The sequence below is a fragment of the Geosmithia morbida genome (genome assembly GCF_012550715.1).
Source record: "Geosmithia morbida isolate 1262 chromosome Unknown scaffold_0, whole genome shotgun sequence".
NCBI lineage: Eukaryota > Fungi > Ascomycota > Sordariomycetes > Hypocreales > Bionectriaceae > Geosmithia > Geosmithia morbida.
The window spans coordinates 334,853-352,222 of NW_023336187.1; the positions used below are offsets into that span (position 1 = coordinate 334,853).

Genomic DNA, 17,370 nt, shown 5'->3' on the forward strand with positions numbered 1-17,370 from the left:
GATCTTCTACACTCCTCCTATAACCGAGCTCATAGAGACCAGAGGAAGAGAGAAGAGATAGAAACATTGCCATCATCTTCTGTCTCTCTCTCTCTCCCTCTCCCTCCCCAGTAGGACCTGGGTCATCCTCTTCAATACTTCGTCCTCCTCCCTATACACTTCCCTTCCCCCCCCCCCCAGATGAATAGCAGCATGTCTCGTCACGCAGACTCGAGGACTGTCCATGAGAACAACAACAGCAACAACAACAACAACAACAACAACAACAACGAAATCACAACCACCATGTCTACCACCACCACCGCCACCACCACCACCCCTGCCCCCTCTGCAACGGTGACGGCATCGGCAGCGGGGACAAAGTCCAGACGATCTCATCGCAAGTCCCGCAACGGCTGTATAGAGTGCAAGCGTCGTCACATCCGCTGCGACGAGGGCCGTCCCGCCTGCACGAACTGCACCATCGCAGAGAGGAACTGCTCCTTCCCGGTCCCGCCTGCGGCTCCAGCCGTCCACACCCCGGGCACGTCGACGCTCGAGGTGCCGTCTTCTCACCATCACAGTCACAGTCACCGCCACCACCACGGTCACAGTCCGGCTCGGAGCAGCAGCAGCTTCGGCTCCAGAGACGCAGCCTCGGACGACTTCTTCCCGCGGCCACCACCCATGACGGCCTCGGCCCCGATCGCCGGCCTGCACCACCACTTCCACCACCAATCCTATCACGCTCTTCATCCTCAGCAGCACCAGCCCCAGCATCAGCATCATCAACCGCAGCAGCACCAGCAGCACCAGCAGCAGCACCAGCAGCAGCCTCTCCCCGGCCTGTCGTCGACCCAGCAGCAGCAGTCGCTCCCTTCGTTCAACGAATCCTTTGCCAACGCCGGACCCGCCGCCACCGTACCGCCGCCGCCGCCGCCGCCGCCGCCGCCGCCGTCGTCGTCGTCGCGCGCGGGAAGCGGCAGCGCCGGCAGTGCGGCCGGGGGTGCCCCCTTCCCCGGCGGGTCGGTGACGTCAGTCTTCACGCCCCAGCACCTCGTGCTGCTGCACCACCTCGAGGCCGACATGGGGTCGGACATACTGGGCCAGGGCCAGACGTCGACGGTGCTCGACGTGGCCATCCGCCGCGTGGCCGAGTGCCCATACCTGATCGACGAGCTGCTGGCCTTCTCGGCCCTGCACCTGGCGCACCGGGCGCCCGAGACGGCCGGCTCCTTCGCCCACCAGTCCACCGAGCTCCAGACGCGCGGCCTGTCGTACTTTGCGCGCGAGGTCGAGTACCTGGGCGCGGCCGACTCGCACGTCGCCGGCCCCCGCTTCCTCTACGCCACCCTGCTGAGCCTGCACTCGCTCGCCGAGACGCTGGTCTACCTCCGCGCCGACCTGGACCTCTTCGTCGACCGCTTCATCGAGTGCATCCACCTCCACCGCGGCATCCTGCACACCCTGCGCTTCCAGTTCGACCTGCTGCTCCGATCCGAGCTGAGCCCCATCATCTCCATCGCCCAGCTCCAGACCAGCGGCGGCCCGCTGCTCGGCCACGAGTGCAAGCCCCTCGCCGCCCTGGTCGAGTCCTCGGCCGCCGCCGCCGCCGGGCTCGCGGAGCTCCCCGCCTCGGAGGCCGCCTGCTGCCGCGACGTCGTCAACCTCTTGCAGTGGGCCTTCGACCTGAGCGCCCAGCTGCCCAGCCGGGACTTCCCCCACGCCGTCTCGGGCTTCATCGTCCTCGTCCCGCACGACTTCGTCGCCGTCCTGCGAGCCCGGAGACCCGTCGCCCTCGTCATCCTGGCCTACTTTGGCGTCCTCATGCACCGCACCCGACGCTACTGGATCTGCGGCGACAATGGCGCCCTGATGATCGGCACCGTCGCTCGTCAGCTCGGTCCCCGGTATGCGGATGTCATGCGCTGGCCTCTGGAGGTTATCGACAGGGATCACGACTGATTATACGACTACTCCTCTCTCTCCATCTCCCTCTCTCCATCTCCCTCTCTCCATCTCCCTGTCTCTATCTCCCCGTCTCTATCTCCCCGTCTCTCTCTCTCTCTCTCTCTCTCTCTCTCTCTCTCTCTCAACAACTGGGTAAACGACGAAAAAAAGAAAACGAAAAAAAGGAAAAGATACGAGACGAGTTCTCCACAATTGAAAAGCCATGATAACCTTATCCCGAGTTTTTTTCTTTCCCCGCGTACAACAAAAAAAAACAGAAAGGAGAAGGGGAAGAAAAAAAAAAGAACCGTCAGAGCGGGTACCCTCCCGTTGATCGCCATGGGGACAAGCTTATACATATACTCGTATTCTTTCGAGGATACGGGAAAATACACCTGTTTCTTTTCGTCTACGGAATATTACTACGATGGTCACTCCGCTTCTTTTTTTTTTCTCCCTCTCCCACTTACCGAGGGATTTTTTTTTTTCCACTGCAAGAGAGAGAGGGGGGGGAGGAGAGTGAAGAAGTGAGAGAGAGAGAGACAGGGAGAGAGAGAAGTGGGAGGTTTGGTATGAGAGAGACGAGACGTAGGAGATACAAGAGATGGTGGGGGGAGGGGGGAGGGGATGATCGATTTCCGGTTGGCTCGATTATATCGGGGACGAAATTTAGTGGGGATCCACAGCGCTCTTTTTTTTTTCTTTTTTTCTTTTTTTTTTCTCTTCTCCCTCTTCCAATTTTACCTCTTCCCCCCCCCCCCCCCCCCCCCTCCTTCTTTTCTTGTACGGAGGACTCCGTAGGGGATCATTTCACAAGCTGAAGATGGGACATGCTTTTTCCCATCTTTTTCTCTTTCATTTCAAGCCTAGGGTTTTTTTTTTTTCCTTTTTTCTTTTTCCCTCTTTCATTGGTTAAAAAAGGTCCGTGGGAGTTGGGTGGAATACATTGTACAAGTCACCCTCTTGAAAAGGGTGCTCTTTATATCTCTTTTCTTTTTTTCTTCTTTTTTTTCCCCCTTATTTTTTTTCACTTGTATCACACATATATACAGATACCCACATGGAGCAGCATATTGGGCAAAATCAATAGCGACAATTAGAAATAGGAGGAGTTGGGTCTTGGGAGTTTTATTTATGTCTCATATTGATCTTGTATGGCGAAGCGGGAGAATTGTTGATGCCTGTTTTTGTCTCTCTAATCCAAGTTTATTTCTATTCATTTATTATAAACATTATGTCGAATTGTTAAGCGGACGTCAGATTGTGATGATTATGATTCATGAGGAAGAAGGAAGGAAAGAAGGAAAGAAGGAAGGGAGATCACCACAAAGAGCTGAGTAAGAAATAAGCAAGAAATAAGCTTTATTCTAGCAGACATTATATTGTAATGACCTTGATTCTGAAAAGGAAGGAAGAGAGGGGGGAGAAAAAAAGCAGATGCTAAAGAAACTATTTTTCGAAAAGAGAGAGAGAGAGAGACACACACACAGAGAGAGAGAGAGAGAGAGAAAGAAACAGCAACGTCACTTCCTTTTGTGAATACCTCTCAATCTTCAGTTTTTCATTGTAATCGGAGGAAAGTACGGCGGCTAGTATGACATGATACCCCGAATAGGTGAAAAGCTGAACCCCGATTTTTATTACTATTCTTATTAGTATCTCGCCATCCTTACTAGGCGCGGCTCTACCCCAAGCGCGGGCTTGTATATATATAAAATAGGTATACTCGTACTATAGGGGTCAAGGGAGTAGAAAGATGATATAATCACTCGTACCGAGAAGGGCAAAAGTTGCCATGACCATACTCGGCGTGCCTTCACGTCACCCGTCACTGACCCTGGAAGAACTCTGAGGTTCCCAAACCTGGTGCCTGCCTGCCTGTACTCTACGCCCTACTCTCCATGGGTATATGGGTATATATACGTATGTATGTATGTATGCATGTGTGTAGACGCTCGATTCCTCATCGTCCAAAGGGGGGTTGGTTGGTTTAACACATGCCAATATCCCAATACATCATATCCCCATCATGGCCCATGGAGTATCGCCAGGGTCAAAATCCAGAGTAAATCCAGTGTAAATCATACTACAGAGTACAGAGTTGTCGTACACAGCCTGGGAAAGGAAAAGAAGAAGAAGAAGAAGAAGAAGAAGGGGGGGGGGGGGGGGGGGGGGGGGGGGGGAGAGAGGGAAAAAAAGCGCCTTGGGAGGCGCAGTATGCGTGTCAGAATCGACAAGCCACGTTCCCCCTCTGATTTACAAAGGAGGGGGGGGATTGCGGCAAGCGAGTTACGAGTACAGGTAATAAATGCTTGATGAATACTTGTACGCATATCTATGCGCCCCCTTCTTCCCCCAGTCAAGAAGATCCCATAAAGACGTTGCCGAGAGCCTTGCAGTACGCCCGCTCGCAACATGCCTACCCACCTGGCCGGGTAAGACTGTATACATCATGTATGCTGTTGTAATCTGTACATGCACATGTACTCTCGTAGTTGGTCGGTTGGACTGACTGGCTTACAGGAGACTCGTAAGAGACAAACCATGCTGTGTGCCGTATTACGACCGTCTCATCAATGGGCATCATCGGCGCGCGCAGAAGAAGAAGACAGGCTTGGTGATCAACAGGTTTATCGGGTCCCGATCGGTCAGTTCCTCTTCAAGTCAAACATGGTGAATAAGACGAGTTTTTCTCCTTCACATTCTCTCTCTCTCTCTCTCTCTCTCTCTCTCTTATTCCATCCCCCCCCTTCCTCCTCAGTGGGCCTTACACCAACCCCCCTGCAAGATGGGCGGCTATGCAAATTGGAGAAAGTGGCAATACACCATACATGTATACACCATACATATTATACATCATGCCTCTGTAGTCTTTCTGCACAGAACGGACGGAACCAACAGGCTCCTCTGGGGGGGGGAGGGAGGATTTCTCTGTAAATTTCTGAAGAATACAAGAACCCTTAGGCGGGGGACGTTTCACACACACACGCACATCTTCTCCCCATTTCCCTCTTCTTTTTTTTTCCCTTCTTTTTCTCTGTGCTCTCTCTGCTCCTATTTATCTCGGTTCAGAATCTGGTGATGACATCGGTTTACACCCAAGAAAAAGAAGAAAAGAAGAAGGATAACAGTGATACCCTCCGACTTTTGCTGCGAAAATATCTCTCGTCGTGCCCTCATTTACTAGTGCCGGTGGCCCTGTGATACCGTCCATCTGTCGAGACGACTAGTTTCCATTCTCCATTGGTATTGACGGATCCTGCGGTGCCCTCGGTCCTTGCTACCGAAGAAATACCTGCCATAACCCATACATCTCCGTGTCGGTGGCTCCGTGATACCCTTCTATTCGCCGTCAGGCACACCCTCATCGGTGCCGGCCGGCTTCGTGACACCTTGGACCGCAGCTTGCTTCGGCACACGCCACCGTCGCACACGCTGCAATTGGCGAGCAGCGACGCTGGCGGCGGCGACCTCTGGGCTGTGGCACCTCGACCCCCGACCACCGTCACACAGCAAGCTGCCCGATGTCAACGACACAGGTGACACGGCAGCGGCCAAGGGAAAGCCTCCGGAGGAGGCTGCTGGGCAGAGGCAGAGAGAGGGCCACTGCCGCGGTCCCTTATAGCCCGTCAGGCCCCTCCGGGCTCGGCATGGCGGTCCAGCTTCCCAGTCCGCCGCTCAGCCCCGGTTCCGACCCCGGCCTCGACCTCGACCCCGACCCCGTCGCTCACGACCCCCGCGGGCAAGGGCTCGCTGTCCTGTGGGAGTGCGACCGGCCCGAGGTGGACATCTGCTTCGTGCACGGGCTGGCGGGGACTCGGGAGGGGACGTGGAGGGCGAAGGGGCGCGAGAAGCCGTGGCCGCAGGAGTTCCTGCCGCCAGCGATCCCGACGGCGCGCATCATGACGTTTGGTTACGACGCGCAAATCTTCGTCAAGGATCCCGGCGCCGGATCCAGGTCCAGGTCCGGCAGGTCGAGCGGCTCCTCGGTGTCCAAGTGGAGGACGGTGCTCAAGTCGTCGGGCGGTGGCTCGACCAACAGGCTCAGGGATCACGCCACCAACCTCCTCAGCGACCTGTATATCAAGCGCAGCCGGGGCCGCGGCCGCCCCATCATCTTCGTCGCCCACAGCCTCGGCGGCCTCCTCTGCAAGGAGGCGCTCCTGATGGCCGAGAAGGAGCAGCCCGGGAGCCCCAACGGGGACATCTTCTCCTCCACCTGGGGGATCGCCTTCCTCGGCACCCCTCACAGGGGCTCCACCGCCGCCCGGGAGATGAGGTACCTGGCCGCCGCCCTGGAGAGGTACACCAGCGCCTCGCTCCTCGATAACATCGACATCCTCGCCCCGGACAGCCAGTACCTGGACAGCATGCGCCGGGACTTTGCCGACCTCCTCGGCCGCAGGGCTAGCAAGACGCCCATCAACATCGTCTGCTTCTACGAGGAGCTCAAGACGGAGACGCACTTGCTCTCTTCCAACGCTCAGCATATCGTGCCCAAGGCGTCCGCCACCTTGGACGGCTTCAGGTCGGGCAGCATTTGCGCCAACCACATGAACATGGCCAAGTTCGCCTCTCCTACCGACCCTGGCTTCGAGAGGCTGGTTTTCGGTTACCTGAAGTACTGGGTCGAGTGCCTCCCGGCCGCTGTTGACTTACCGCCGAGCAGCACCGTCCCACCCGAGGCTCTGGGTGCCGCTCCCATCAACCTCATTAGCAATGAAGAGTTCAATCCCCAAAACACCACCCCTCAGAACGATACAGGTGAGTGTGTTACAGATAATTGCTTAAAAGTAAAGGAAACTTGTTCACTAAGAAGCGAACGTTGAAGCGCAGACCCGGGACACAGGCCAGGTAATACCTCCGATCAACGCCAGCCCGCACGAACGTTGCCTCGAGTCTCTACAGTTCCCAGAAATGAACCTGCGGTACGAGACAGTACCCATAGCCTACCTCGGTACATGCGAATGGCTCTCCAAGCACGAGACGTACACGACATGGGTTGAGTCCAACAGAGGCTTGCTCTGGATTAAGGGGGGTGCTGGGACCGGCAAGTCGACGCTCTTGAAGCACGCCATTGAAACCTACCAGCCTCACCAGGAAGGTCTCATCTTCTCCTTCTTCTTCCACAATCGTGGCAGCGAGCTTCAGAAGACCCCCCTAGGTCTCTTTCGCGCTCTTCTTCATCAGGTCATGTCCAAAATCCCCGCCGCCTTGCCAGAGTTTGTCGATCTCTTTCAGGAGAAGTCCAAGGGACCCGATGGCGGCTGGGAATGGGACCTGGAAGAGATAAAGCCCTTTTTCGCACGTGCTCTCATCAGAGTTCTCAAGTCCCGGCCGGTCTGGCTCTTCATCGACGCTCTGGACGAGTGCAGTAACAATGGTGCGCCCGCACTCGTCGCTTACATCAAGTCCCTCTACAACAACCTCCCGCCGGCGGACGGCAATATGTATCCCTTTCACATCTGCTACAGCTGTCGCCCGTACCCGGGCCTGGACAGGGGCGGCTTCGAGATATGCCCCGAGAGGGAGAATAGGCAAGATATCGCCAGCTTTGTGCAAGACTTACTCTTCTCGTACTGCGTCAAGTCGTCCAACGAGCTCCTTAATCTGATGTCGAGACGTGCCCTCGGCAACTTCATGTGGGCGCGCTTGGTGGCTGACCAGGTGGTGGAATTCAGCCGTAGCAGCCAGCACCAGGGTGACATGGAGCTGCAGATTGAGTCTATCCCGGTAAACCTCGACAGCCTGTACACCGATATGCTCGAGGGTCTCGGCCCCGCGTCGTTGAGGCTTTTCCAATGGCTGTGTTTCTCACTGTATTCCATGGCATTGGATGAATGGCGCTGGGCCATCGTTCTCGACCCGCTGGGCCCTCATCAATCATTGGCGGAGTACAAGTCGGCAGAAGACTACTTCGAGGACGACGAGGATCTCGAGAGACACTTGGAGGCGCTAGGCGGTGGCTTCGTCGAAATCGTGGATGCGGTCCGCGACCCAAGAGGTTTCAGATACCTGTCCAACCGGCCGAGGATTGTCCAATTCGTCCATCAATCCGTCAAGGACTTCTTTCTAACCCGGGGACTCGCGATCTTGGAGGCGTCATTGGCCGCTCCTGGTGGGAGAAAATTTTGTGGGGGCGGAGCTGAAGGAGCCGTCGAAAAGACAAGCTCTAGCGCCAGCCCTGAGAGGTCCGCCAGTGACATCAGCAGATTCGACGATGAGGTGGAGGATTCTGGTCATGCAGCTGAGGCTTTGGTCGACGAAAACAGCTCTGCCAAACCTTTTGAAGATGGCTCTATTAGCAAAGATGACGACTCTGCAAGCGCAGCAGAGAACCCCGTCGAGGAAACCATTGGATTAGGTCACTATCGACTATCCAGGCTCTGTCTTCACTACTTCAGCCTACCAGAGATGGGCCTTTCTTCAGACGTCAACCTCAAAAGCTTTCCTTTGACCCAATACGCTATACAGAACTGGATAGGCCACTTGCAACAATCCGATATCAGGGGTGTGTCCCAGGAAGACCTATTTCAATACCTCGACTGGCCCGCATCTTCTCTGTTTGAAAGGATCGAAAAACTCTCATTCAAGGTGCTATATTTTGGTCCATCAATATACACGCACGGGGGCAACTCGCTTTTGCACTTGGCGGCGAGATTCCGCCGCCCGAATCTCCTTCGGCAGCTTCTCGAGAAGGCTGACGAGATTGGCCTAGATGTCGACGCTAGGGATACCTCCCGAAACACAGCACTGCACTATGCCTGTGTAGCGGGCAACTTGGATGCGGTTAAGCTTCTTTGTCAACACAAGAATTACAAGGAGCTAGACTTGAAGAGCAAGTACCGTCATAGCCCTCTTTTTCTTGCTGTGCTATGGAAGCACCATGATGTTGCCAACTTTCTTCTTAATACGGGGGAGGTTGATACGTCGGTTTACACCCTTGGAGATCCGTGAATTAGCATAACAGCTCTAGAGCACAATGAAACATTAGCTTTCTCATCATCGTTAAGCCCAGATCACAATAAGGCCTTAGCTTATTCATTAAGAAACCTTTGCTAGCATTGATCATCTGTTTGTGTTATTGTATCGTTTTTCATCTAGCCAGGTTATGGCCTTGCATATAAAGGTGAGGTTATCCCGCGTTTGCTAGACGTGTGCCTGAGGCCAAACATCCGGTGCCGGAACAGTCTTCCTCTACTGATAAAAACACAATCTCAACTTGCCGAAGTCAAGCCGTGAGCCCTCGCGTTTTGTGCTTTCGATGGGGAGACTGGCAGCCTATTCATGCTGTTCATGGATAGAGGGAATGCGCATTTGCAAGCCACAAAGTCACTTGGGCGCAGCCTACTCCACGACGCCGTCAAGTTCAACCATCTTGAAGTTGCGAAACGGCGTTTAGACCCCTATAAAATGAATCCCAAGATCGCACATGGGCGTGGGTACACCCCGTTGCACCAAGCTATGAAAAAGGCAATCAAGCCATTGCACGCAGCTATTTCCAGTGAGAGCGATGACAGAATTAATCCCATCAACTGTCTACTAGACACTGGCAATGCCAACGCAATATCACAATCGGCCTTGGCGCCCGCCGATTATTTGGGCAATAATGCGCGGTGATGACGAAAAAGTTGAGTTTTTCCTCAAGACTAACCAGGTTGACGTAGATATGGTCTGTTTTCAGGGTCTGTTAGCGTAGATTGTGCCAAGGCGGTTGGTAATGCTACTAACATCATCGACCTGCTGGAGGCATCAGAATCTGGTTGAGAATTCTGTTGGAACTAGGAATTTACGTTATTGACGTCGCCAAACCAACGTCCATCGTAACAATTTGTTAAAACCTTTCACAACGCGAAAATGATGATATTCAAGAGCTAAGTTTCTAGCCTTGTGTCTATGGAAGCAATTGCAGTTCATATTTTTGTATTCTTAGGGACTCAGACCTAGCAAAACCGTTCCGGATCCATGAATGCTCATCGTGTAGCCTGTATTTGATCGCTCATCAAGTCGGCAAAGGTACCGACGACATCAAAAACGCCATTTTGCGCTTCGAATATGCAGTCGAAAATTGTTTTGATACCCACGTCAACCCGTCCGGATGGTGTGAACTCTCTTATTTTCTCGATAGCACGGGGCACATTATCAGAGTCGAAGAATGGCGTCTCATCAAGAAGCTCTTCGAGCTCTGTGAGGTTGGACACAGCTGGCACTGCAACATTCTTGGCGAAGTCCCGATCGACCTCGAGCATTCGAAGGACTGAAGGCTGAGAAGTCGTGGCGAAGACGACAAGGCGGTGGCCCTGGAGGAACGAGTTAGAGCACTCATATACAACTTGCTGAAAGTGGTGAGAATAAGACTTACCCTGGGAGGCTCGGAAATCACGAGCGTGGTCAAAATCTCCACCATCGTGGATGAATACCGAGGCCCAATGGGGCTCCACCCGATCAGCCGTTCGAAATCATCAAGAATAAGGATGCTAGCAGGAGACTTCCATGCGTCTGCGAACGCCTTGTGGATATGGTCCCTCTTGGCAAATTCATCCTTATAGCCAGCAAGATCAACCGGCCTGATCATTTTGACGAAAGGGAAGTCCGACATCATGGCAATGTGGGCAGCCAAAGCCGTCTTGCCCGACCCCTTGGGTCCGTGAAATAGTACTGAGGTGCTAAACTTATGAGGGTCCTCCCGGGCCGTCCTGACAGAACGTGACACAGCATCGATGTTGGCATTGACGTGCGTGCTATAGCGAGTCATAATGCCCAAGCGCACGGCGTTTTTCAGGTCCGCCTCGGACACGCCATAGGCCGGCCGGACCTCCCCTAGAGCTTGCATGAAGTCGTCGCGTTGCACCTTGATGTTGGCCACATCCTTTGGGTTGGCCATTTGGCCGACCTCAGTGTGCCTCGAAAAGGCGAAAGATGTCGCAGATCGGACGAGGCCATAAAGTTCAGCGCCGGAGAAATTTTTGGTGAGGGATGCGAGATTCTCCAGGTCAACGTCATCACCTAGCCTGCCGCCCTTTCTCTGCTTGGACGTATGGATGTTCAGAATCTGTAAACGCCCTGCCTCGTCTGGCAAGGAAATTTCAATGTGGACTTCCAAACGGCCCGGTCGCAAAAGAGCGTCGTCAATCATGTCCTTTCGGTTCGTCATGCCAATAAGCAGTATGTTGTTAAGCTGATCAACACCATCGAGTTTGGACAAAAGCTGGTTCACCACGCTGTCCCCGACACCCGTACCGCCTCCACTCCCAGATCCTCGTTGCTTACATACAGCGTCCAGCTCGTCGAAAATGATGATGTGGAGGCCACTCCTATCACCCTTCTCTTTGTATTCTTTCTCAGCGTCTCCAAACATCTTGCGGATATTCTCCTCAGACTGGCCAACATATTTGTTAAGGACTTCTGGGCCGTTTATTACCTTTGGAGGTCGGGCCTTCAACATTTTGCCAATCTGCCTGGCGATTAGAGTCTTGCCAGTTCCAGGAGGTCCATACAAAAGCATGCCCTTGACGTGGTTGATACCCATGTCTGCAACAAGTTGACGGTCAAAGACGCGAGACGCAAATGCTCGGCGAAATATGGTCGAGAACTCTTTGTCGAGGCCACCAATGCCCATGTCCTCGAACTTGAAATCCGGGGCCAGTATGGCATTGGCGCTCGGCTTGCCCGGAGCCGCATTCAGGGTTAGTTTCGAATCCGACTCGATGGTTTCGAGGCTAACTTTTGTCTTGCCCAGGAGAAGACTACCCCTGGCGTCGGGAGCTGTCTGGATGGGGTACTTTTCATTCCCAGATTTGGACTCAAGGGTCACTGATTTGACAATGAACAGAAGGCGGACGTCGCCGTGGTCGTCGGCAAACATCAGTATTCGCTGGCCAGGTGCAAGCGTGTGCTTATCGAACTTTTCGGCAAACTTCGACGTAAGAAACACCTCATCATACGTGGTCTCGAATGGTTCAGAAGCAAACATGACGTTCATTTCAACAAAGACCAAAGAGGACAGCGGGGGATCAGCTGATGGCGAGACTACCGCTACCTCCAGTATATCCGTCTGGGCTAGTTTCAACCAGAGACGCTGTTCCTGGGACAGGCTGATTTTGTTCTCGGGAAAGCCTTCATGTGTCTTTGCTTCGACAATATAGTCGATATGTTTTTGGCTGCCGTCGTCCGTTTGACGGCGAATCCGGAGCGGAAAGTGTCCTTTTCCCTCTTGCGCACGAAAGTTTCGAGGTGAAACGGCGCACCTGGATATCGTACTGTTAGTCGAGCATCAAAAACACCCTGTTTAAAAGAGGACCTACAGATTCGAATAAATGAATTCCTGCTGGAGTGGTTTTCCTTTTAATTTCTCAATCCCGAACCCACGCATCCATCCATTTGAGCTACCGCTCGATTTTTCAAAGCGTTCTGCTGGATTGGGAGGGGGGGGTTGAGCCATGGAAATTTCTCGGGGGTCTCTGTTCGCTCCGTTCCTGGAGGCATCGTAATTTGCGGAAACGGGATAGCCTGCAGGAGGAGCGTTTCCTCGGCTGGGGTACCCTTGGGAAGAGCTCATTCCTTGTGCGGGATTGAACCCCGAATTCGGTTGACGGTTGGGCGGGTAGCCTTGCGGAAGGCCATTGTAGCCACCTTGCTGAGAACGAGCGTTGGGGTTGGGCAACCCCTGGCCAGGTGGCAGCCTCGACATGATGACGTTGATCGGGCCAAGTGATAGCTGGTCGCTGAGGTCTGCGGATGAACGTGACGCAGAGATTGCTTAAATATTCGGTGACCTGTTGGGGTGCATGGGCCAGGAAGACTGAGATTATACGCCAAAGGGGAAGAGGGAAGAGGGAAGAGGTGGCGATGCAATGGTAGGAGCGGCGAATGTACATGTCCTGGAAGGGGGGGGGNTTAAATATTCGGTGACCTGTTGGGGTGCATGGGCCAGGAAGACTGAGATTATACGCCAAAGGGGAAGAGGGAAGAGGGAAGAGGTGGCGATGCAAGGGTAGTGGCGGCGTATGTACAAGTCCTGGAAGCGGGGGGGGGGGGGGGGGGGGCAAGACGAGAAGGGCGGAAGAAGTACGGAGTAATAGCTGGTACGGGGAACAGTCTCTCACTCTGGCAACTAATCTGTACTGCGCCGGGAAGCCCAGTGTCGAGGGATCAAAAGAAGTTTAGCGCCAGCATCATGGGACCAAAGAAGTCGCCACCCCCACCAATCATGCCCACGGTCCAGCTTTGAAGAGCTGTCTCAAGGCCAGGTTCTGACACGCAAAGAGCTTCTCTTCGAACGCATGACGAACATCTCCTAATTCGCAGTGTCACAAGGAAATGACGTGCAGCTGCTACACTTTCTAATTCCGCTGTAATCTGTACAACCATTTCCTTCCCCCGTCTGCCTGTTGGCTGAGAAACAACTAGAAGACTCTACCTGTACCTGTAGCTGTCCCCCTTAGCCGACGCTATGCCTCTGTATGCCCAGCAAAAACCATACCAGCTCACCACCCCCAGAGAAGAAACGCAGGACAGCATACTGATAACAGAGGATTAGTCATCTACTTGGAAAAAAGTCGTGGAACGTATACAATGCCGACAACATTGAGCGCGTGCGCCGCGACGAGGCAGCGGCCAAGGCGGCCGAGGAGGCCGAGGAGCAGCGCATGCAAGAGGTGGACGCTGAGCGTCGATTAGCCATTCTGCGTGGCGAAACGCCTCCTCCGCTACCGGCCGAGCCCGAGAAGGAAGATGCAGAAGGTTCGGCACGATATCCTCGCGCGCGATCAGCCCCCGGCGGCCGCAGGAAGCGCAAGAGGGCCGGCGAAGACGACACCGAATACGAGCTGCGCCTGGCCCGCGAGAGCAGACTCGAGTCGGCGTCGCAGCACCCCGACGATAACGGTGATGTGCGGCGGAGGAAGCCAACGAGCTCGGCACCCATAACCGACCGATCGGGACATATCGATCTCCTGGGCGACGACAAGGCCAGGGCCCGCGTGGAGAAGAACGAGGAGGCCGAGGCAGAAGCCGAGAAGGAGAGGCAAAAGTTGACAGACCAGTATACGATGCGGCTTGCCAACGCGGCGGGGAGGGACAGTCTCGGCAAGAACCCGTGGTATTCTCAGTCCGATGAGACCTCAGCAGCAGCGCAGCCGCAGCCGATGAAGGACGTGTGGGGCAACGACGATCCCAAGCGACGGGAGCGCGACAGTCGGCGCATCGCGTCGAGCGACCCGTTGGCCATGATGAAGAAGGGCGCCACGCAGGTGCGGGAGCTGAAGAGGGAGCGCAGGAAGTTCCAGGCTGAGAGAGAGGAAGAGCTAAGACAGCTGCGTCGGGAGCAACGTCGCAGCAGGAGGCACGATGGGAGAGACGGGTCACCCAGAGGTACCTCAAGCAGACGATACAGGTCCCGAGACCGAGAGGGTAGTGACCGCCATCGTCTCCGCAGGAGAAGTAGCCACAGAGACCGCGAAGAAGCGGGGGAGGGAGAAGAAGAAGAGAGGCGCCATCATCATCGCCAGAGGAGAAGCAGTCGCAGGGACGATGAAGAAAGAGAAGAAGAAGAAGAAGAGAGGCGTCGACACCGTCGCAGATCCCGTTCACCTCTTCGTGAATAATAATGTTCCTCAATTACATATATATATATACACACAGTAGATATCCAATAACAATGCCCAACAGCGTAAATCAACAGACAAGGGAAAAGAAAAGGAGGAAAGACGAGGGCCGTCCATCACAATCACTTGCCAGCAGCCCAAGGCAGCCTGATTTCCACCGGCCGCAAATCCTTTTCCACCATGTCGATCAGCTCCTTGATGCCCACCTTCTTCAGCGCGTCCAGGATGGCGCCGTACGTCCTGTCGCTGATGCCCTCCTTCCTGTCGCAATACACGTCGATCCCCTCCTTCGTGAAGACGGTGGGGGCGAACCACGTTACCGCCCACCGTTCCGTCACCTCCCCATCACCAGCACCGGTGGTGTCGTGCCCGCGGCCGCCGCCGCCGACGCCCACCGTGGCCTCACCCCAGGCCAGCACCTCCCAATGGCTCCCGACAAAGAAGAGCAGTCCCTTCCCGCGCCAGTCCCAGCCGCCCTCCCCGTCTCCCGTGTCGATGCCCTCGACGGTCTTGACCACGCCGGATTTCTTGCCGAGGGGCTCATACTCGACCAGGTCGTCGAGGCGCGTGGGTCCGCCCGACGACTTGGCGGGGAGCTTGGCGTAGGTGATGCGCACGTTGCGCGCGGACCGCCACATGCTCAGGGTCGAGTGCGTGACGGTCCATGTCCCCGACAGCCAGTCGACAGCTGGCGATGAGACTCCGGTGCTACTCGATGTGCCGGAATATTTCGAGGGGACGTCGATCGTTATGGGGTCCATCTCGCACGCACGTGCAGCGTGTGTGTATATGTGTATGTGTATGTATGTGTATGTGTGTGTGTGTGTGTGTGTGTGTCTTTGTCGCTTTCGAAAAGTAGAAGCTGTGGTCTTGGTTTTGGTGTCTTTTTTGTCTATAGTCGCTCTGACGTTTAAGGCGAGCAACTTTGATCCATCTTTGATAATATTAGAGGGGGGGGGGGGAATAATACAATAATAATAACAGAAAGGGAAAAAGGACAGGAGGAAATACGATGATTGTTCTTAGGTGAGAGAGAGCTGATGCTTTTCGAGCTAATGATGAAACAAGGACCCTTGTAGTCGGTCATGCCGGATCCATGAGTCTCCGACAAGAGCCCAGCCAGATCTACAATTGGCGGGTCGCGTAATCTCGCAAAAACCGTCCAGATAGAAATTCAATATATTCGTACTCGTACTCCGTACAGGAGATCCTGATCGACTATACGGATAGCCTTTTCCGTAATGAAGTCTAGGCATTTCTCCCCCTTCCCTGCTCTGGAAGCCCCCAATGTCGCTACTACTACTACGACTATTACTACGTAATACTGCCAGTACAGGCATAATACTATAGTCATTACATATACGAAGCAATAATTGCGCCCTCGGAACTGGCTCTACTTTGTAGGCTCTGTACAGGTTAAGCAGAACCCCACGACGTCACCGGGCCACCAATACGGGGAGGGAGGAGGGGGGGGGGGGGGGGGGGGGGGGGGGTGGAGACGACTGGACCCAGCCCAAGCTCGTTCCTCTTCACCGTGACATTCTCACCCAACCCTGCTTGGAAAAATCCAACCTCATCCGCGCTCACCGAACCAGCCCAACGACGAAACACGTCGTGCGCGCGCATACACACCGCCATAAGTGCATGATCCCTGCGCACACTTTCGTGCCTGACAAGACTTCTAGAATCCAGAGAAGAAAAAAAAAGGGGGAGAGAGAGAATTCTTCCCACATCTCAGCCAGGGGTTCCATTACCGACCGACCGCTCTTGTCAGGGTGGAAAAGAAAATAAGAAAGTGTGAAACCATGGATCTGGAAGGTGCAGACGGCGACGACGCCACCGCCGCCGCCATGGCCCAAATGATGGGCTTCTCTTCTTTCGGCGCCCAGGACCGCCCCCAGAAGAAGCGCAAGTACAACGCCGGCGCTGACGCTTCAGTGGCTGCCGCACCGGTATCAGCATCCACGGGGTCGAACTCTACGCCCCTAGGCTCCCGGTCGAGCGCTCCTACGGCTTCCACCAACACCGACGAGATTGGCCTAGACGACGAAGACGACGAAGACGACGAAGCGAGCCAAGGGCGAGAGGCCGCCGCACCTGCTCCGGTAGCAGCATCTCCTCGGCAGCCGCCGCCGCTACCACATGGACTACCTCAGCGTCCAGCCCCGGGAACAGGCTTCGTGGGCGACGCCTCAGTCTCCGTCCCGGCTCAGCAAGACGGCCAACTGCACCGTCACGCGTCGTCCCTGCCGCCGCCGCCGCCGCACCACGACACCGGTCAGCCCGGAACCCCGTGGTACGAGGGGTATTATGATACCCTGTCGAACCGGAATCCGTGGGAGAAGCTCGAAAAGGCCATCGGTCTGGAGGCGAAGGGGACATGGCTCACGCACCAAGATGGCTAGGCGGCGGCATGAGCACAGCACCCAACGTCAACTGGACCTGCTTCACACACCGCGGCATACAGTTGTATCCTCTGTCGACGATTTCTCCCTCCCCACTGTCCCCGGATATGAGCTGGCAATACCACCACAGATGATGTGTCACGTGACGTCCACCGCCAACGACATTCGAAGCCACCCACTTGCCCAGCCTCGCGCCCACAACCGCACATTCAGATCATGTGACGGAGAACAGTGCGTGTGGCATATACCGCCTCTACGGATGGCCGTCGACGCTGCTATGGGGTGCGTCAGCTACGAGAGGTGCGGGCTCCGGGTGATCTTGGCGCCGGAGCCGGAACAGGGGGTGGGCGAAGCTCAGCCTTTCACATCATGAGGGGTGTACGCTACGACAGAGGGGAGGTCACACTTTTCGTTGGCGTCCTCCCGAAAGG

At 55.1% G+C, this 17,370-nt stretch overlaps 6 protein-coding genes across 6 annotated transcripts; 4 read left to right on the forward strand and 2 right to left on the reverse strand.

Moving 5' to 3' along the window:
- Positions 1 to 285: 285 nt before the first annotated feature.
- GMORB2_0104 (Fungal Zn(2)-Cys(6) binuclear cluster domain) lies at positions 286 to 2,730 on the forward strand (the record flags this gene model as incomplete). Its single annotated transcript, XM_035462090.1, has 2 exons — positions 286 to 1,889; positions 2,721 to 2,730. 2 exons carry the CDS (start codon positions 286 to 288, stop codon positions 2,728 to 2,730), a joined length of 1,614 nt encoding a protein of 537 aa, XP_035325020.1.
- Positions 2,731 to 5,579: 2,849 nt separating this feature from the next.
- Positions 5,580 to 8,386, forward strand: GMORB2_0105 (Ankyrin Repeat; the record flags this gene model as incomplete). Its single annotated transcript, XM_035462091.1, is given in 3 exon segments — positions 5,580 to 6,693; positions 6,779 to 8,293; positions 8,313 to 8,386. The coding sequence occupies 3 exon segments, from the start codon at positions 5,580 to 5,582 to the stop codon at positions 8,384 to 8,386; spliced, it is 2,703 nt and encodes a 900-aa protein (XP_035325021.1).
- Positions 8,387 to 9,902: 1,516 nt separating this feature from the next.
- On the reverse strand, positions 9,903 to 12,619 carry GMORB2_0106 (vesicle-fusing ATPase; the record flags this gene model as incomplete). Its single annotated transcript, XM_035462092.1, has 3 exons — positions 9,903 to 10,229; positions 10,292 to 12,176; positions 12,234 to 12,619. The coding sequence occupies 3 exons, from the start codon at positions 12,617 to 12,619 to the stop codon at positions 9,903 to 9,905; spliced, it is 2,598 nt and encodes an 865-aa protein (XP_035325022.1).
- Positions 12,620 to 13,381: 762 nt separating this feature from the next.
- Positions 13,382 to 14,534, forward strand: GMORB2_0107 (Cir N; the record flags this gene model as incomplete). The annotated part of the gene is made up of 2 exons (XM_035462093.1): positions 13,382 to 13,389; positions 13,469 to 14,534. 2 exons carry the CDS (start codon positions 13,382 to 13,384, stop codon positions 14,532 to 14,534), a joined length of 1,074 nt encoding a protein of 357 aa, XP_035325023.1.
- A 122-nt stretch (positions 14,535 to 14,656) lies between these two features.
- GMORB2_0108 (uncharacterized protein) lies at positions 14,657 to 15,295 on the reverse strand (the record flags this gene model as incomplete). The annotated part of the gene is made up of 1 exon (XM_035462094.1): positions 14,657 to 15,295. One exon carries the CDS (start codon positions 15,293 to 15,295, stop codon positions 14,657 to 14,659), a length of 639 nt encoding a protein of 212 aa, XP_035325024.1.
- Positions 15,296 to 16,339: 1,044 nt separating this feature from the next.
- On the forward strand, positions 16,340 to 16,939 carry GMORB2_0109 (uncharacterized protein; the record flags this gene model as incomplete). The annotated part of the gene is made up of 1 exon (XM_035462095.1): positions 16,340 to 16,939. The coding sequence occupies one exon, from the start codon at positions 16,340 to 16,342 to the stop codon at positions 16,937 to 16,939; it is 600 nt and encodes a 199-aa protein (XP_035325025.1).
- Between the last annotated feature and the right edge of the window lie 431 nt (positions 16,940 to 17,370).